At 42.9% G+C, this 18,137-nt stretch overlaps 1 protein-coding gene across 1 annotated transcript in view; it reads left to right on the top strand.

Annotated features, from left to right (window-relative positions):
* Nucleotides 1-8,668: 8,668 nt before the first annotated feature.
* The window catches only part of GTF2F2 (general transcription factor IIF subunit 2), an 81,377-nt gene continuing 71,908 nt past the window's right edge, over nt 8,669-18,137 (top strand). Inside the window, exons 1-4 of the mRNA XM_005487322.4 lie at nt 8,669-8,851; nt 15,344-15,417; nt 15,924-15,942; nt 16,701-16,845. Coding sequence (XP_005487379.1) covers nt 8,786-8,851; nt 15,344-15,417; nt 15,924-15,942; nt 16,701-16,845 — 304 coding nt within the window. The 5' untranslated portion in view covers nt 8,669-8,785. The remainder of the gene's footprint in view (nt 8,852-15,343; nt 15,418-15,923; nt 15,943-16,700; nt 16,846-18,137) is intronic.

Genomic DNA, 18,137 nt, shown 5'->3' with positions numbered 1-18,137 from the left:
AATGATATGTAGTCAAGACATTCAAGGCTCTAGTATAATGCAGAAACATAGAAATACAAAAATAATGGGGTGTGAGCAGCCTAAACTTTGGCCTTCTTTAATATTTGGCTACTTGGCTTTGCAATTTTAATGACTCTTTCAAGGAATCATTTTTATATTCAATGCAGTACTTTGTGCAATGGCATGTTAACTTTGATGAACTCTGTTTAAGATGGGGAACATTCCTTGTAATTTTCTGCTAATTTTCCTATTTTTTTGCATTTTTCCCTCACACGCTCTCGCCCACTGAGAGTAGATTCACAAACCTTGTGCACAAATATGCAGAGGATCAGCAATGCCAAAGCCATCCACATCCTTGTCCCCATGCCATGGATGTTGGGAGGCTGATGAGTCTGATCCTTGAGCCTTGCACAGACAGGCTTATTGAACTTGACAGCACCACTTGTGTGCAGGGAGGTGACTCATCCGAGCAGAGGCTGTGGGATCTGCCCCTGCTTGTAGAGCCACTTTCTTCATAGCAAATCCTGGCTGCTCAAACACCACTCACATTTCTATTTTGGGTCACTGTTTACAAGCACAGACTAACAACAGTGGGAGAATGGAAATCTGCTACCAGCATGTGCTCTCCCGACCCTCTCAAAAGCAGCTTTCAGAAACTACATTATTGGAGAGTATCAGAATGGACAATTGCTCTAAATACCTTAAAAATATATTATTATCTGCCAGAGACTTCACATTTCCTAAGAGGAAGGTGAATATCTGGCACTTTCTCTATGTAGTTAGAGGAGCAATTACTAGTACGGTGACATTGACTCTTATCTTTGATAAGTTGTCAAGGATTTCTGAGACTAGTGAAGTATCACAATGTTTTCAAAATATCAGCAGATTTTCTAGTGAAGAGCTGTACAGTTATGGGTGCTTGACTGAAGCATCTCTTAATGGCTGTCAGAAGTAATTTGCACTGTTGCTCAGCAGAGGCAACGGATGGTTTAATATCCAGGCCTTTTGCTCTGCACAGGCATGTCAGCTAAGTACATATTGTACCCAAAGGAAATTGCTACCCATTCTTTGTACATTTGCTTCTCTTTGTGTGAAATCCCCTGCTACTCCAACAGCCCAGTTCAAAGTCCCTCATCAAAACCATAATTGTGGTTCAATCAACAGTGTTTTACAAGAGGGAAAATGACTTCACCACAAGCGCTCAAAATGGACATCATGCCAACCTTACAACTCATCAAGGTGCGCGGACATTTCGCATGACCTGCCTTCATTTTCAAAAGCTGAGCTTTATTGAGCAGTCATCCCAATGATTTTGTGCTGTTCTCCTTTCTAATATAGCAGTGGGCTCCTTTCTGCAAAGGATTCTGCATGCCTTGAATGCCTACGATGAGCTGGCAGGCACAAGTGACTTCTGATGTCTGGGTTTTCTTCAGCAGAAGCATGGTTGATATGTCACTGAGATCAGAACAAAAGGTCAAGGAAAACAAAACAAAGAAATCTAATCTTGAGTCTGCTACTCATCTCTTCACATGGTGAGAAAATCCTTATGTATTTCCCTTTATCAGTTTCAGCTCTCTACATGTTGAAAAGTATTATACATCCGTTAATATAGGGTTAATATCTAAGACTAATAATGAGGGAAAAGCCTATCTCAGCCAAAACAAGGACTCAAAGTCAGACAAATGAGATTCCAGTGGAAGAGAAATAAGACTTCTTTATTCCTAGCATTGCTAGAAATATACCTTCTCTTTCACCCCAGAAATTCTCCATGTGAACAAAGAAAGTTCAGGTAATTTAATGAAGAGGTTAGCATTCAGCTTTGTTAGAAAAAGCTTCAGTGACTCATCCTCAAGAGTATATGAAATGAAGAGCTGACCTGATCGTGTGGGGACTCCAGAAATGACAAGTGTGTGTGAATGTGAAACAGGGGGTGAGCTTCAGGAGGGAGGAGGAAATATCCCACAAGCTGCAAGTGATGATTTGAGGACTGCTGCTGCCAAATGCTCAGTCTCTGGAAGAAAGTGTTCTCAGAGGTAAGTCTGCACTTTTCAACAAGAATCAGGCTATCAAGAAATGGCCTCTGATAATAAAAAATCCTAGAATTATTGTATTTCTTACCCCCAGCCCCATGTGTCATCTGCCAGAAGATAAAATGAAACAACATGAGGCCATCATGAGGACTAGCTGAGGTCTCTGCCCCCTCATGACCATTTGGCCCCCGTGTTCTCATTGGATTTTCTTAATCTCACTGATTTTATTTTCTGTTTTCCTTGGTTCCTTTTCTGTTTATTTTCCTCCCACTGACTGAAATGTCATTTCTGTTCCTTTTTTTTTTCATGTTTAAGCCATAACAATTAACTAGAAGGCAAAATTTCAGACCTTATTTAACCTCATCCCTCAATGGAAATCCAGTAAAATACGATCCAATTGAAGGTCTGTAACACTTTCTACTCATTCCAGTTTATTTATTTCAGTTTGGTGGGAAAGCTGTTCTTTGTGGCAAAGAAAATGTATTTTGCTCTGGTCTGTAATAGCATTGTTAGCTTATACTGAAAGGAGACAAACCACTCTTGCATAATCATATTTATTAGATCATTAGTGCTGTTTTAGAGAAGTGCCAACCAGCAGTACATAGGAAAAAAAGTGAGTTATCAGCAAGGCCATTAGGTGGAAAAACTTTGGAGGGAACCCGCAGGCAGCACACAGCAGTAATGAAGGAGACACCTCTGAGGTATCCAGTTAATTATCTCAGTGAGAATTTGTTGTGAGGTGCTGCTGTGGCTCAGCTGCAACTAGGTGGAAGGGTGGGACATGAGGTTCGGTGCACATGCATGTGATCCATTTCCTTTAATCACACCACTGACACATGAGGCATTGAAGAGTCCTAGAGTGATCACTTCTGAAGCAGTGACACCCACAAACTGGATGCCTTTGTTGCATTTAGATGTACACACAATCTCAAAATTGTATACACCTGTCTGTGCTTTCAGGCTGGCAAGATTTCCAACAGATGTGCCCTGTTTTTCTTTAGGAGCATTGTAGATTTGTTCTTCTGGTCAATAATGTTGTTTTTGCTCAGTTTAGTCACACAGCCTTCTCCCAGTCTCGTTGGGAAGCTCCCTCTGCAAAACAGTAGTTCATTAGGAGATAATTTATGCATCAATAACATACCTTGGTGACTGTGCATTGTCTATACCTACAAAATAAAGGGGATATCAGTAGCATAGAATCAAGTTTGTTAAATTATAACACAAGGGAAATAAATCCATTGAAAACATGTTTTTTGGTAGCTGAAGAGAAAATGCCTTGCTCTTCACCAACTCATTAGTGGAAAGTCCAGGAGATGAGTGACTGTAGATGCTGCTGACCTTTTGTGCTGAGGTAGTGCATTGCCAGGGAAGAAGATCAGAAAAAAATATAAAGGAGTGCAGGAGAACAGGTTAAACTCAGTTCTATGTAACATTTTCTATACACATACAATAAAAAGGCACTTTAGAAAGCAACAAGTTGAAGAAACTTCACATTACCTTTGTACAATTACTAGATTGAAAATGTTGTATGCTTAAAGCTTCTTTTTGGAGAGCCACTGGTGAAAAAGGCTAGATAATACCTTTTTTTTATGCCTGCGAGGCACAAAACCTACTTTGAGTTAAAGAGATAATGCCAATTTTATGGTCATTAAAAAAATTATTTAAAATTAGGTTCAAACCTAGTACCTGAAATTCTCTGACAAGGGTTTTCTTCCTTTGAAAAAAAGTAATTTGCAGTTGCTCCTTTCAATTTTCTCTCTTCCCCCACTCCCACTCCTTCCTTGATATGGTGAAAATCCTAACAAGCTAGATACAAGCTGCCTGCAGTCAAATTTACTGCACACTGTCAATATGATGGAAGACATGGTATGGGTTGGAACTGCAGGCAGATGTGCAGTGCCATTAGTGTGAAAACTAAGTGTTCTCTAATACATAGCATAGATAAAAATGTGTGGCTGTAAATATATAGAAAGAATTAAAAATTATAAATAAATAAATGAATACTGCCCTCTGTTCAGAACTGCCTTTTTGTGTTGTGTTTTGCAGCAGAAGTTCCATGTTGAAGATTTCATACTGCCTAGGATTGTAATGAAATAGGAGCTCAGCCCTGTGCTTGATGTTTTCCAACTCTCTGCCACAGAACAGCTTGGAGTAAACAAGTCTGTTATTAACATGTTGCTCAAAAGCAGTTTGAAAACACAAAAGCTCCAACATATATTTTTGTCTTAAAAAGACACACTGAGAATTCTTTGCTGCCTCAGGAAATAGATATGCGGCTTGATGGGCCGTGCCCTGTTTTAGAGTAAGTTACACAGAATTTCTTTTCTCTTATTCAAAAATAAACAATCATGATCTGCCCAGATGTTCTTTTCATCTTTGCAGATTATTTCTTTTTTCCAGATGGATGGAAAAATTTCCAGATTTCTTTTTTCCAGCTTACACAGACCAACTGTGCCACAAACAAGAGAATGATGCATTACAGTTGAAGATGGCAAAAGTTTGCCTTCCTGTTACTCAAGCAGTTCAACCAATAGTGGTAGTTTTGAGATATAAGTTTGAGTATTTCTTGCACCCTCATAAGTCCATGAGGTCTTTGCTGACTGAAAATCCAGGTATTTGGAATACAGGAGAGATCCTTGCTGGTGGGCAGAGCTGTGCGATGCTGTGTCCTGCTTGTTACAGAGTGGGACAAGCAATGTTGTAACAATCTCCCTCCAGTAGCTTTCCTCTTCCAGCATGAGTTCCCTGCTCACCTTTATTTGTTGATGAGGAGATCAGTAGGCAGGAATGAGTGAAGTTAGAGCATCAGCTGTTGGTGGAATACTTTCCTGGCTCAATACTCCCAAACCAAAATCAGGTCCTACAGGAGATTCCCTCTGTGCCTCGCAGCAGGTCTCAGCTCTGGCTCCAGACCCAAATATTTTGACCCCATGGAGGCCCAGCACAGTGCTGGTGTACAGTGCTGAACTCTGGAAGCATCCAGATGTGGGCACCACTCAGCTCCTCCAGCAAGTGGAAACCTCTCTGATGGTGTCCATCACTGATGTCTTGTGGCACCACCAGCTCCCAAGAGCACATCTTCCCTAGTTCTTGCTGGGCTTTGAGGAAACCACATGGGTTCCTAAATGGAAAACTCCCATCAGCTTCAACAGGGCAGCATCAGGCCCTTTGCATCTTCTGCTGCGCTGGTTTTCACCGAGCACCACCAGGCTGCATCAATTAGCCTGCTCCTAAAATGGATGAAGAGAAATTCTGTGTGGCTGCTGATGACACTGCCAACTCTTCATCTCACTTAACTGGACAAGGGGAAAATAAAGAATGAAAGGCTGTGCAAGTCTGAATTTGGCCATCCCTCTTCTCAGACACATCTGTTTCCATGCAAGCAAGAAGAAAATGGGTGACTAACACACAGCTCTGCAGCTCAACAGCTGGCCCCTAGGTCCTCCTCCATGGCACTAAATGTGTCCCTGGCAAACACAAGGTTGAGATTTTAAATGAGGAATTAATGAAAATGCACTCTTTTTCCTGCTTGTTGTCCCTTTAAATTCAGTTTCCATGGAAACAGCTATGGAAAGGCTGCCTGGAGGAAGCCAGGAGAGATCTCTGCCTGGCAGCCTTCCCCTCTGGGCTGCCAGCTGAGCCACCCCAATTGTCAGAGGTTTTTGCTATTGTCATTTACACTTGGAATATGAGTGATGACTCCTCATGGATTCCCTCTCTAAGGAGTACTGGGGTGGCCATCCCTGCTCCTGTCACCTGCTACTGGGCTCTTTGCAAGTGGAGCTCCTCTCCATCCATCTGGGGGAGCACAGGCCCATCTGAACCCCCTCGACAATGCTTTGCTGCAAATGTCACCCCTGTTAGAGACATCCATTGCAATGCTTTTTTCTTTTGAAACGTAGTGGTGCATGTGATTTGAGTATACAGACTGAGCTGGGAGCAGTGGCAGAGGGACAACTTTGTTGTTAATTCATTTTTTATCCGGGGGAAACATTTGAGATCCCTCCTGGAGTACTGCATCCAGCCCTGGGGTTCCCAGCACAAGGCAGGCACCAACCCATCAGATAAGGTCCAGAGGAAGGAAACTAAAATGGTCAGAGGGCTGGAGTACCTCTCCTATGAAGACAGGCTGAGAGATTTGCGTGTGTTCAGCCTGGAGAAACAGAAGCCCCAGGGAGATCTTTTTGTGGCCTTTCAGTACATTAAAGGGGCTCACAAGAAAGAAAGAGAGACACTTTTAATTCAGGGCCTGTAGTGAAAGGACAAGGTGCTATGGTTTTAAAGAGGGTAGGTTTAGATTGGACATCCGAAAGAAATGTTTCCAAATGAGGGTAGCGAAACATTGGAATAAATCATCCAGAGAAATTGTGGATGCCTTATACCTAGAAGTGTTCAAGGCCTGGTTGGACGGAATCCTGAGCAACCTGGTCTAGTGGAAAGTGTCCCTGCCCAGAGCAGGGGGTTTGGAACTAGATGGTTTTTAAGGTTCCTTTCAACCCAAACTGTTCTATGATCTTATGAGCAGGATCCAAAGCAGACTGGAAAGCAATGGTGTTTGTCTGTGTAGATCCACGCTTTTTCCAGGTGAACAAAACAAAAGGGTCTTAGACCTACAAAATTTGGGGGTGACACAGTCCCAGAAAATGAGGCTGGTCTTACTACTGTTGGGATGCACCCACTTCCATTTTATTAGCATTTGAGGAGCCTCTAGTAAGTCTATGTAAGGTTGTCTTAAAGAAAACTGAATTTTCAGTGAAAGTTGACTAACAACATAAGACCTATGACCTATCCACCCTCCCAGCTGAGTTCTGCAGACAAACACAGTTCCAATGTAAAAACAAAAGCAATTTAAAAATGTGATTAATTTTAAATGTTACTAACCCTAGTCAATATAATAGTTCAGTGTTAGCTATTATTGCTTCAGATACATATAAAAATGCTGTCCACCTTGGTTACCTAGATGATTGCCTATAATTAGAAAGGCAGACTCTCATACTGAGATCATTTTTTTGTGAGCTAGATGAGCAATTTCTTGCATATTGTACCAGAAAAACCCTCTGCTTGCTGCTGGTACAGACTCAAATGGAGTATAACCTTCAATGTTGAACAACCAAGCTTCAAAGAGGATGTAAACTTCTCCTGGGGGGAATTCAGAGAGCAATGGACATAAGCCAGAGGTCCAGAAAATAGACCTATGAGACAGAATTGAACAAACTGAAGTTATTTAGTATGAGAGGAGGCAAATCAAAGGGCTATATCTCAGTAAAAGGATGAAGTAAACAAGAGAGGAAGATAATAAAATGCATTCCATGCCATAAAATCATAGAGTGGTTTGGATTGGAAAGGACCTTGGAGATCATCTAGCTCAAACCCCCTGCAGTGGAGAGCGACATCTGCCATTAGATCAGGTTGTTCAGGGCCCTGGCAAACCTGGCCTTGAACCCTGCCAAGGATGGGGCATCCACAGCTTCTCTGGGCAACCTGTGCCCCTGTCTCCAGCGTGTCCAAGTCTTTGTTGTGCCCAGAGTGGATAGAAGGTAGATAACAAGGTTAAACTGCAAATGGGGAAAACTTCCCCAGGGATAGAGACAGCTGTAAAATAAGGACTTAGGTCTTTCTAAGCCAAATACCCCCATCTCAAAGTAGGATGGGCAGGTGCTTTCTCTCTCTTGACATAGGACATTTTCAGTGTCTGAGATGCTCCCCTATCTTTGGACAGCCTGTTCCAACACTTCCTCGTGAGTTCCCTTTCTGAGAAGCTAAGCTTAAATCTCTACTTTTTATTCCCAGGAACTCATTCACCAGCTGTGTTTTCCTCACTTTTGTGGCCTTTGGGCACACCATGATGCTCTGATCCCTTTCACAGGAGCTGCTCCTCTAGCCACCATTTCCCTCCCAAACAGAAGGGCATTGTCATGGTAGTGCCTCCTCTGTCCAGGTTTCTCCTCCAGTTCCCCTAGATCATTTATGCTGGGATAACTCTTCTGGTACCAGGAGGGAATAACTTCCTGCTCAGCTCTGCGCTGGTGCTGCCTCACCTTGAATCCCGTGCGCAGTTTTGGGTGCTGCAGTGTAAGAAGGACATGAAGCTGTTGGAGAGTGGCCCAAGGAGGGCAATGATGGTGAAGGGTCTTGCAGGGAAGCTGTATGAGGAGCGGCTGAGCTTCCTTGGTCTGTTTAGCTTGGAGGAGACCGAGGGGAGCCCTCATCACAGTTACAGCTTCCTCATGAGGGGTAAAAGAGGGGCAGACACTGATCTCTTTTCTCTCATGACTATTCTGGAGGAACAGCCTGAAATTTTTCAAGGGAGGTTTGGGTTGGGTAACAGGAACAGGTAACTCACCCAGAGGGTGATTGGGCACTGGAACAGCTCCCCAGGGGAGGGGCACAGCAGAGCCTGACAGAGCTCAAGAAGCATTTGGACAATGCTCTCAGGCACGTGGTGTGACACTTGAGCACGTCCTGTGCAGGACCGGGAGCTTGATGCGATGATCCTTATGGGTGCCTTCGAACCCAGGGTACCCTGTGACACTGGAACTTCCTGCGGCCACCACGGGTTCCCGCCCCTTCCCACGGTTCCGCCAGGGCGGGGACTCGAACCCGGGGCCCTGCCTCAGCGAGGGCCCGCCCCGCCGTGCAGTGCGAACGGAGGAGGTTTGTCCCTCGCGGGCCGCCGTGTGCCGGTGCGCTCCGCTGCCGCGCTCTCCGCCTCTCGTCTCGTCCGCCGCCCGGCCCGGCCCGGCCGCTGCCCCGCCATGAGCGACAAGGGCGAGCTGGACCTCACCGGCGCCAAGCAGAACACCGGCATGTGGCTGGTGAAGGTGAGGAGCCGCCGCCGCGGCCCCGGGCCCGGCCCAGCGCGGCCTGTGGCGGCCGGGTGCCTCCGTGCGTCCCCGCCCCGCCGTGCCCGGGGTGGGCGCCGTGAGTTTGGGGTTGCCCGCGTCGGGCTCGCCCTGTGGCCTGGGACAGCCACTGTGCCTGTTCCCCTCCTCGGGGACAGCGCGGGGCCGGGCCCGGATGCCCGCTGAGTAAAGGAGACACCGCAGGGAAAGTTGGGCTGCTGGGGAGCTACACAGAATCAGAATGTTGAGGGCTTGGAATGAACCTTAAGGATCATTCAGTCCCACCTCCCCCGGCGGTGGGCAGGGACATCTCCTACTAGACCGGGTTGCTCAAGGGCTTTTCCAGCCTGGCTTTGAACATTTCCTGGGATGGGGCACCCACAGCTTCTTTGGGCAGCTTGTGCCAATGTCTCACCACTGTCACTGTTTTCTGACATCTTTTTCTTTTTTCACTGACATCTCTTCCTTGTCCTTGCTAGTGGTTTGTGATGAGCAACAAACATGGTTGTGTAACTTTTATTTCCCGAAAACTTTGAGAGCTGGAAAAAGTTTTGAGTGTGCCCAAATTCACGTCCTGATAAAAACTACATCCAACAAGGAAAGTAAATGCCAGTGTCTTGTCATTACAGCTCTCTTTAGTGCTAGTGAAATACAGCTCTGGTGGAGGGGCTGTGAAAAGGTACTGAGGGTGTCAAATCAGACCTGTTTGGTGCAGGGCCGCACTCCAGTCTGGCGCCACCACTAACAGGCTGGCCCTGCGCTGTTCCCTGGAGTCAGTGTCTTTGCTGTCAAGACATTTTGCTGCCAATACCAGGCATTGTTTCAGAAAGAGGAACTTGAAGCTGATGGGGGAGCGTGTGTCCTGCCTGCTTCAAGTCCCCTCTGGGCATGCTCCTCTTTCTCTAGACCTATGTTTATTCTCTTTTGAGAGAAGCAGTTCCTTCCTCCCGTTCCTGCTTTAGGGATAAGTTCAGACCATCAACTTCAGAGACCCTCTGGGGACAGGGGGGTACCCAGATACTCATCCTGGGCGGTGAGGGGGGTGTAACACTATCACACTTCAGTTACCAAAACTTGCTGTGGCCCTTAAAAATGGTTGGGGATTTCAGACTTGCTTTGCTGTGCAGAATTTTTGGTGGGCAGGTTGCTGCATCTGGTTCCTCCTCTGTACTGACACCTGAGTGTCACAAAGGTGTCACAAAGCCACAACAAACACCGTGCAAGTGCTGTAACTGTGGTAGCTTTTCCTGGGCACTGTCAGTGACTGCTGGCAGCAGAAAGCTGCAGAACTAGACCATGACATGCTGAGTGACAGGATGACAAAATGGCAGATGAAATTAAGGGTTGAAAGATCTAATCTGGTGTGCACACAGAAAAACAATCCTAATTATAGGTATGCAGCAGTTGGGTTTCTGCTGGTTGTTGTCATTCAGGAGGAGTGGTTTTCTTTTTTCTGTACAATGAGATACCTCTATAAGAACATGTCAAATGAGCAGAGTCAACATTGGACATGATTACAAAAGACACAGAAAACAAAGAAGAAAATATTATTGTACCATGATGTTGCCTCTGTCTGGAATGCTCTATGTAGCCATGGTCTCATCCCCCCTGCTATGGAAAGTGTACAGTGCACCTGGGAACAGAACAGAGGAGAGAACCAGGTCTGCTCCTGACAACAAGGAGTGATGGCTGTGGAGGGAACTCCTAAATGCTTTGTTACCTTTTAGGCTGCAAGAGGATTGATTTGGAAGTCTTGTAGAGATCTGAAGCAATGAGTAATGTCACGGGTGGATAAGGAAGAAGTGAATAGGTAAAGATGAACAGGAAAGAATCAGTTCAAATACTAGAATTAGAGGTGTGTCAGATTAATTCATTGGTGGGGCTCAACATGAGCCAAGGAGGTATACTGTTTTGCACAATGTGTAGTTAAATTTTGGAACTTTTTGCAGCTGGAAATTCTGAATTTCAAAACTTTGCAGAAGTTCAGACACAGTTAGTCAAACTCAGGCAAGAAAATTGAATTGAGAGATTAGAAATAATATGTTGCCAAACCGCATGTCTGCTAAAACACCCTAGAAATTAGAAGAGCATGCTGGGGAAATAAATTTTCTTCGTATGTTCCTCCTGAAGTAACTGCTATTGGCTGCATTTGGAGACAGGACGCTCAACTTGCTTGTCTTTTAGTCTGATACAGTTTGGTGTTTCCTGAAGCAAGGAATTTTCAGGCACATTTGTGCTTACAGTTGGTGCCACTGTGTTTAATGAGAAAACAGGACTGAAAGGAAAGCTGGAGTATTTACTCTTCGAAGTAAATGCTGATGTAGTCCTTCATGCATGTGTTCTGAACTTATGTCTGTCTTCTTGTATTGTAATGATAGTAAAAAATACTGAAAAGATGCTAACAGTGATAGACCATAACATGGGGTAGGCAGGATTTTATCCTTTGATTTCCTTTGGACTTGAGCTTGGAAACAGCCACATCTGTTAGCAGGACTTCCAGCTCAGTTCCAAGACAGTGCATGGTACCTGTACTTTTATCTTCACTAGCTGGGACAATGAGGATGAATTTATCCTTCCTTTAGGGGAGAGAGCATTCAGCTCTGATGGAATAAAACACCTGGCTTATTTGATTTCCTTTTAGCATGCATTGTGCTAGCACAGGAAGTATTCCAGAGAGACTACTTAACAGGCAATAAAAAAATGTAGTGGTGAGCATTTTAGAAGCATGAGCAGTAAAAGGAGGTACCATAAAGAGAGTGAATTACTTTAGTACAAATCCAGAAAGGCAGTAGGTTTTTATTTCTGTGTTTTCAGTGAAAGCTAAGGTAGAGAAATAGTAAGACTATTTGGTTATGTACTCGTGGTAAAGTGAAGCTCATTTATTGTTTGCCATTAGAATGTTAATTTTCTTGTTCCCTGAGTGTCTTGGTCAGATTTTTAAATTTAATCTGCTGCATTGTTCTATAGCTAGAAAGAGGATATCTTTATTTAATTCTAGTTTGTATTTTCAAAGAAAAATTTAAACGTAGACTCTGACATCAGCCTTAGTTTCTGTTGTATGCACTGTGTATGTATTGCTATATAGAGAAAGAGCTAATTTAGTTTTTTGCAGAAAAGTGGAAGTAGTTTGTTACAGAGAGGGGCTGCTTGAGTTTTCCCTTCTCAGGGGGGGTAGGAAGCTGTGCCCAGGCTGAAGAGATGAGTGGAGCAGGGGCCCTCGTGTCTCACAGTGCCTGTAGAGTGCCTGGTGTGTGCTGCAGCCTGGGCAGAGCTGTGGTGTGAGCAGCAGAGGAGAGCAGCAGTGGGAAGAGGGCTTGGAGTGATGCTGCTTAGTATGTCAGATTTGTTCTAGTGATCAAACTGTCATTTTTTTCTTTTTTTGGAGAGAAGAGTGTTCTTACCTACAAACCCCAGAATAAAGACCACTTGTCCTGAAAGGCTGTGTTCAGTTGCCTTTCATTGGGCAGGCATTCTGTCCACAGGTCAGTCTTTCTGTGCACATGCAGTTCTCAAAATCCTCCTGTGGGATCTGTGAAAATTCTGCCCGGTAAAACAGGTTGCTCTTGATTTCTGTGTATTCTTTCAAGGATTGTTAAGATTTTGAAACCTGACTCTTTACCATAATTATTATGTTAAAGTTAAAAGAAAGGTACAAAATAAGATGTCTGTGGCATTTAAGACTTTAGTTTTTCCTGATTGTTTATGTCATTAGCATGTGGGTGTGTGAGTAGCACCTGGTTTTAGCTGAAGTACCTATGGATAGCTGGAAGTAATCCTTTGATCACAGCCCTTCATAACCCTTTGTCTTTCTCTGCATGGCCTTTGACTGCAGGTAGGCCAGCAGAAAGATGATTAAATGCACTCTTTGAGACTTTCCTATGCAGTATGATTGATCTGCAACCTCTTAATCTGACTTAATTTCCAGTCTGAATGTATTATATAGCAAGTCAATGATTTTAACACCATAAGAGCCCTTCGCTCTTTGTCCACTCATACTGAATGTGCATCTACCTTATTATCTGGCAGTATAAATAGAGATTAGGTGCAAGCATGTAATAATACTTCTGTTGAGTAGCTGGAGCATGTCATAGCATTTATCTTGAGTTTAGAAAGAAAACAGTATCTGATCTGGCATGGAATCTGTTGTAGAAAGTTACTACTTTGAAAACTGGAAATATATATATCAATAGATTGTGCCAATTCATGGTTTTCTGTTGTGCTTTTGTGGTGTTTTTGACCAAAGTTGTCTGAACTTTATGGGAACCTGGACTATCATTTCGTTTGTCTGAGGAGTTGGAGGCATCTGGATTTTGTAGTTTTTCTGCAGGTACTTCATGGGGTGCTGTGAGTCTAAAGCTAAAAGTACTAACTAAGCACCATTTCCAAGAGCTGGAGTTCTTGAAGAACTGATAAGTGCAGAGGTAGTGTTAACTTAATTTGAGCTTCAGGAAGTTAGGAGGTTGTTCTTTGTCAGTAAGTTATTGGAACAGACTCCTTTTCTCTTCAGCTGTGTTTAGTTTTACTCTGTGCAAGACAAAAATTAGGCTTCCAAGTGCTTCTTTGCTGCTTGAAACAGAAAATGCCGCAGGCATAGCTTAGTGTATTTCTCTTCACTACTGGCTGTGCCTCACGCTGTTTTTCCACATGGGCACAGATGTTTCCAGTAGCTGTGGACTGTGTGAGCCAGCACAAATTTTGCTGTGCCAGTAAAGAACATGGCTGTGAAGTTCTGAGGAGTGTGCTTCTTTCCAGAGGCCTTTATTGTACATTTTGAGCCCAGGTCACCCGATGCTGCAGATAGCACAGCCTTTTTAACTGAAGGAATTGGTGTATAGGTGAGGTAACAGCACTGCAGCAGCTTTTAATTCTCCATTTATTCAGGTCTTGTTTCTGTCCCTGGACTAATCACGATTTTGTGCAGCTGTTCTGGAAAATAGCTTGAGGTGCTGCTTTGGTTGTTCCACCTGCTAAACACAAAATCAGCCCAACTAAAAGATAGAAGTCACCCACTCCTCTTAGCTAGGTCAGTCTGCTCTTTCCACATACTGGCCAGCTGCTCAAAGACTTTGCCCAGTGCAGTGTAGAGCTGGGAATGAGTGATGGGAGGCAGATTTGCCTAGCGTGGTTCTGCTGTTGGAGGAGTGGCAGTAGGCTGTGGTTTACTGCTCAACATGTTTGAGGTTCCCTGACTCTAAGCCTTCCCTTCACTCCAGAAATTGCCTAACTTGTCATCGCTGTGATTGGTTGGTTGATTTTTTTTTTCCCAGAGAGATGATAATTTCTAATGAATATTTAAAAGTACAATTTTATCTGATAAAATATTGACACTCCTTAGTTTAAGAATTTGATGCTGATCTTTTTCTGCCTTTTATGATTGGATAGTAGCATTTGAGATTGAAGTTACTAAAATTTTTCTCTCATTTGAGACTCTACATTGGTGTTATTTTTTGTGCTACATTATTCTCTTTGCTCTCTCTAACTGAATATATATACACATATGTGTATTTATGTATATGTGTGCATGTATGTCTATATAACAGCTCCAGAAGTGGGGTTGCATGAGCTTCATAAAGTTCAACAAGGCCAAGCACAAGGTCCTGCACTTGAGTTGGGGTAACCCCCGGTATCAGTGCACAGTATCAGAGGAAAGACTGAGAGCAGCTCTGGGGACAAGGACTTGGGAGTGCTGCTGGGTGGGAGGCTGGACGTGACCTGGCGATGTGCATTTGCAGCCCAGAAAGGCAATTCTGTCCAGGGCTGCAACAAAAGCAGTGTGGGCAGAATGTCAAGGGAGGAGATTCTGTCCTTCTGCTCTGCTTTGCTCTGCTCTGATGAGATCCCCCCTGGATTGCTGTGTCCTGCTCTGGGGCCCCCAGCATAAGAAGGATGTGGACATGCTGTAGCAGGTGCGAAGGAGACCCCAAAGATGATCAGAGAGCTGGAGCACCTCTTCTGTGAAGACACATGGAGAGAGCTGGGTCTGCTCAGCCTGGAGAGGAAAAGGCTCCAGGGCCACCTTACAGGTGCCTTCCAGTGCCTCAAGATGGGAACAGTTTTTAGTAGGGTCTGTAGCAGTTTGACAAGGAGTAATGGGTTTAAGTGAAAGGAGGGTGGATTTAGACTAGATGTAAGGAAGGAATGTTTTATAATGAGAGTGGTGAGGCACTGGTACAGGTTGCCCAGACAAGTTGTGGATGTGGCATCCCTGGAAGCATTCAAGGTCAGGAAGGATAGAACTCTGAGCAAACTCATGTAATTGCAGATGTCCTTGCTCATTGCAGGGGTTTTGGACTAGATGTCTCTTAAGGACCCTGCCAATCAAAACCCTCTATGGCTCTCTATTGTCTACTATATTTAGCTCATACTTTATTCTGAAGTGGTCAAGGTAAAAGCATTTAAAGTATTTACCCATACACAGTTTCTATGGTATTTTAAAATCTGCTCTTCTTGAATTCTGTTGTCTTCTCTTAGGTCCCCAAATACTTGTCACAACAGTGGAGTAAAGCTTCAGGAAGAGGTGAAGTGGGAAAACTAAGGATTGTCAAGTAAGCCTTTACATTTACTGGTTGCATTTCTTAGAAGTTTCCTGTGTAAAATAAGAATATGTTGCACCTGTTCTAAGTCATAATCCTCTTTCTTGCCAACAGTGTGCATATTTCTCTGATACATGATCAGTGTTTGCTTATGTAGTGATTAGGAATATAAATTGTACAAAATTATACTGGGGAGTCACTCTGTCGCGTTACAGGAGGCTTGATTTCCTAGGTTTAAGGAAACCTAATTGCAGAATTTGGTTTTATTTACATATGTTATTTTGCTGCTTCTGTTTTCACATGCTGACTTTTCCCATTTATTCTTGGGCATCAGCATAACAAAAAATTTGAATAGCCCTGAAGATAAATAAAAAAACTAGAATTTGAATTTGCTTTTTTAATCAGGAAAGCTAAACTTGAGGAATTAGGCTATGGAAACATGAAATATTTCAATATTTATATAATTAGTTATTATAGCAAATATATATTTATTAAATATTAAATATTTTCTTTTTCAGAAATCAAGGAAGAACGGAAGTAAGTAATTGCTAAAGTTTATGTTTTGAATTCAAAAAAGTGTTTAAAATGTGCTGGTTTCTAATGTCACATATTTTTTGTTACACCTCTAGCAAAGCATTGTACCACAGAATCAGGAGGAGAGAACTCTGTTAGTAGCTCTGCCCATAGATGCCTGTGTTACTTGCATCAGGTCTCTCTGTTCCCTCACTTTGTTTACCTTCTCTTCAGACACTTTGAGATGTGTTGGTACAAAAGGCTGAGGAGGATGCACAGGAAAGGCATGTGGTGCTGGTGTGAAGTATCCCTCTTCAAGCTTCCTTAGCTTCTCTATTGAGTGGCAAAGGAGCTGTGTTTAAACCTCTTCTGGGCTGTATGCAATTCAGGAGTCCCAGGCTAGTAACACTTTATGTGGTACTTCAGCACTTTTTCTGGAACTCAGCTGGCTGTGCAAAACATTTTTCAGCACTCATACTGAGCGATGGCTGAAAACCTGTTATGCCATGTATTTTAACAAGTAAAATCAAGTTGTTCTCTGACTTCAGGATGAGGTAATTTACAACTTTTTGAAAGCTGAGTAAATTTCATTTAGTACATGAAAGCTTTGAATTCTGTATTTCGACAAGAGATCAGTGTGGAAGGACTCTTATATTACTCTTTATTTTTGAAATAGAAATATGCTATACTACTTGTGTTTTCTCTCTTTTTTGTTTCTCTGTAACTTGGGAAACAGTGTACTTGAGTCTGTTTGGTAACACTGTGGCAATTGTGACTGTTAGGTGTCATTTACTTTGAATGAAGAGCTTGCAAGCATCAGTGATATTGGAGGAAAGCCCGCTTCAGTCAGTGCACCAAGGGAACATCCATTTCTTCTGCAAAGTGTGGGAGGACAGACCTTAACAGTGTTCACAGAAACTTCAGTAGGTAAGTTAGAATTAAAGTTGTTATGACTTTTCCAGTATGTGTGCTTTCAATAATTCAGTGCTGTAAAAGATAGAAGACTTGTAAGTCAGTTTTTGGTGTTTTCTGCGTAGATAACGCTGTTGTAATTTTTTTGTGTCTGTCTGTTTACTTGTGTGATTGAGCAGCTGATTTAAGTTCTCTGGGGTTATCATGTACATTTCATCTCTGAGTCTGCTGGAGAGAGCAGGGGGAATGTGGAATGCAGTGCAGAGTGCAGTACATTGTGTACATTCTCCTTTAGGGTTTTGACTGAAAAAGCATGGTTTTGTGTTCCCACGTATTTTTTGTATGAACTAGTATTTGGCTTTTTCTCCTTAAATTGGTCTCTGCTGTGAATACAATTCTGTAAGAATGCTGATTTTTCCTCTGTTCATTTTTTAAAATTTAATCAGTTAAATATTGCGCATTTCTCAGCAACTAGAAAGGGTTATTTGAGGACTGTGGATTTACTGAGTACAAGTTATTATTTTAACTGGGAGCAAAGGGTGTTTAGTTACATGAGAAATGATTGGGATGAAGCACTGACTAAGCATAGACCCTGTCAAAATTGTTTTTGTTTGAGATTAGCAAGCATAACATGAAGTCAATGTGTTTTCCTGAAACTAATTTAAATGCAAAATGGCTAAAATATTTTGATCTTGTGTTTAAGTTGGTACAGTGACAGTACAGTCAAAAATATACTTTACTGTGCTTTTCTTGCTTGAATTTCTTTGTTTTGCAAAATGAACATGACACAAATATTCCAAATTCCAGTCACATTCCTTACAGGCATCATATTTCTGAGGTTACACTCATGTGCTTAAATGTGTAGGCATGTTTTGAGCTCCATGTCCATTTTCAACACATTTCAAAGTGAACTATGGCTGGTGGGAAAACAGGTGTCTGAAAGGTGAACTGTACAAATGTCCCAGCTGAAGGAAAGGCTGCTGCTGTATTGGATGCCAGGAAATCCCCATGGAAAAACCGACTATACTGACCATGAAAAAACAGTCAGTAAGAATTTACATATCTTTGCACATCAGTCAATCCAGAGTAAGGCAATAATAACAAATTGAAAATCATTCATTCCTAGGTTCACAGATCAGTATGAGTCTTCATGTTATAATTAGCATATTTTTTCTGAAAAGCATGTTGTGTCCTTTTTCTTTTTTTAACCTGCACCATGTAACACAAGCAATATATCAGTTTCAGCCATGGGCCAAAGATTAAGCTGGTATGGAACTGCAGATGTCATCTAGAAGGGTGCAATTGAA

The sequence above is a fragment of the Zonotrichia albicollis genome, chromosome 2, assembly GCF_047830755.1.
Source record: "Zonotrichia albicollis isolate bZonAlb1 chromosome 2, bZonAlb1.hap1, whole genome shotgun sequence".
In the NCBI taxonomy this organism is placed as follows: Eukaryota; Metazoa; Chordata; class Aves; order Passeriformes; family Passerellidae; genus Zonotrichia; species Zonotrichia albicollis.
The sequence above is the reverse complement of the archived record's forward strand: the minus strand, read 5'-3'. Positions and strand labels throughout refer to the sequence as shown.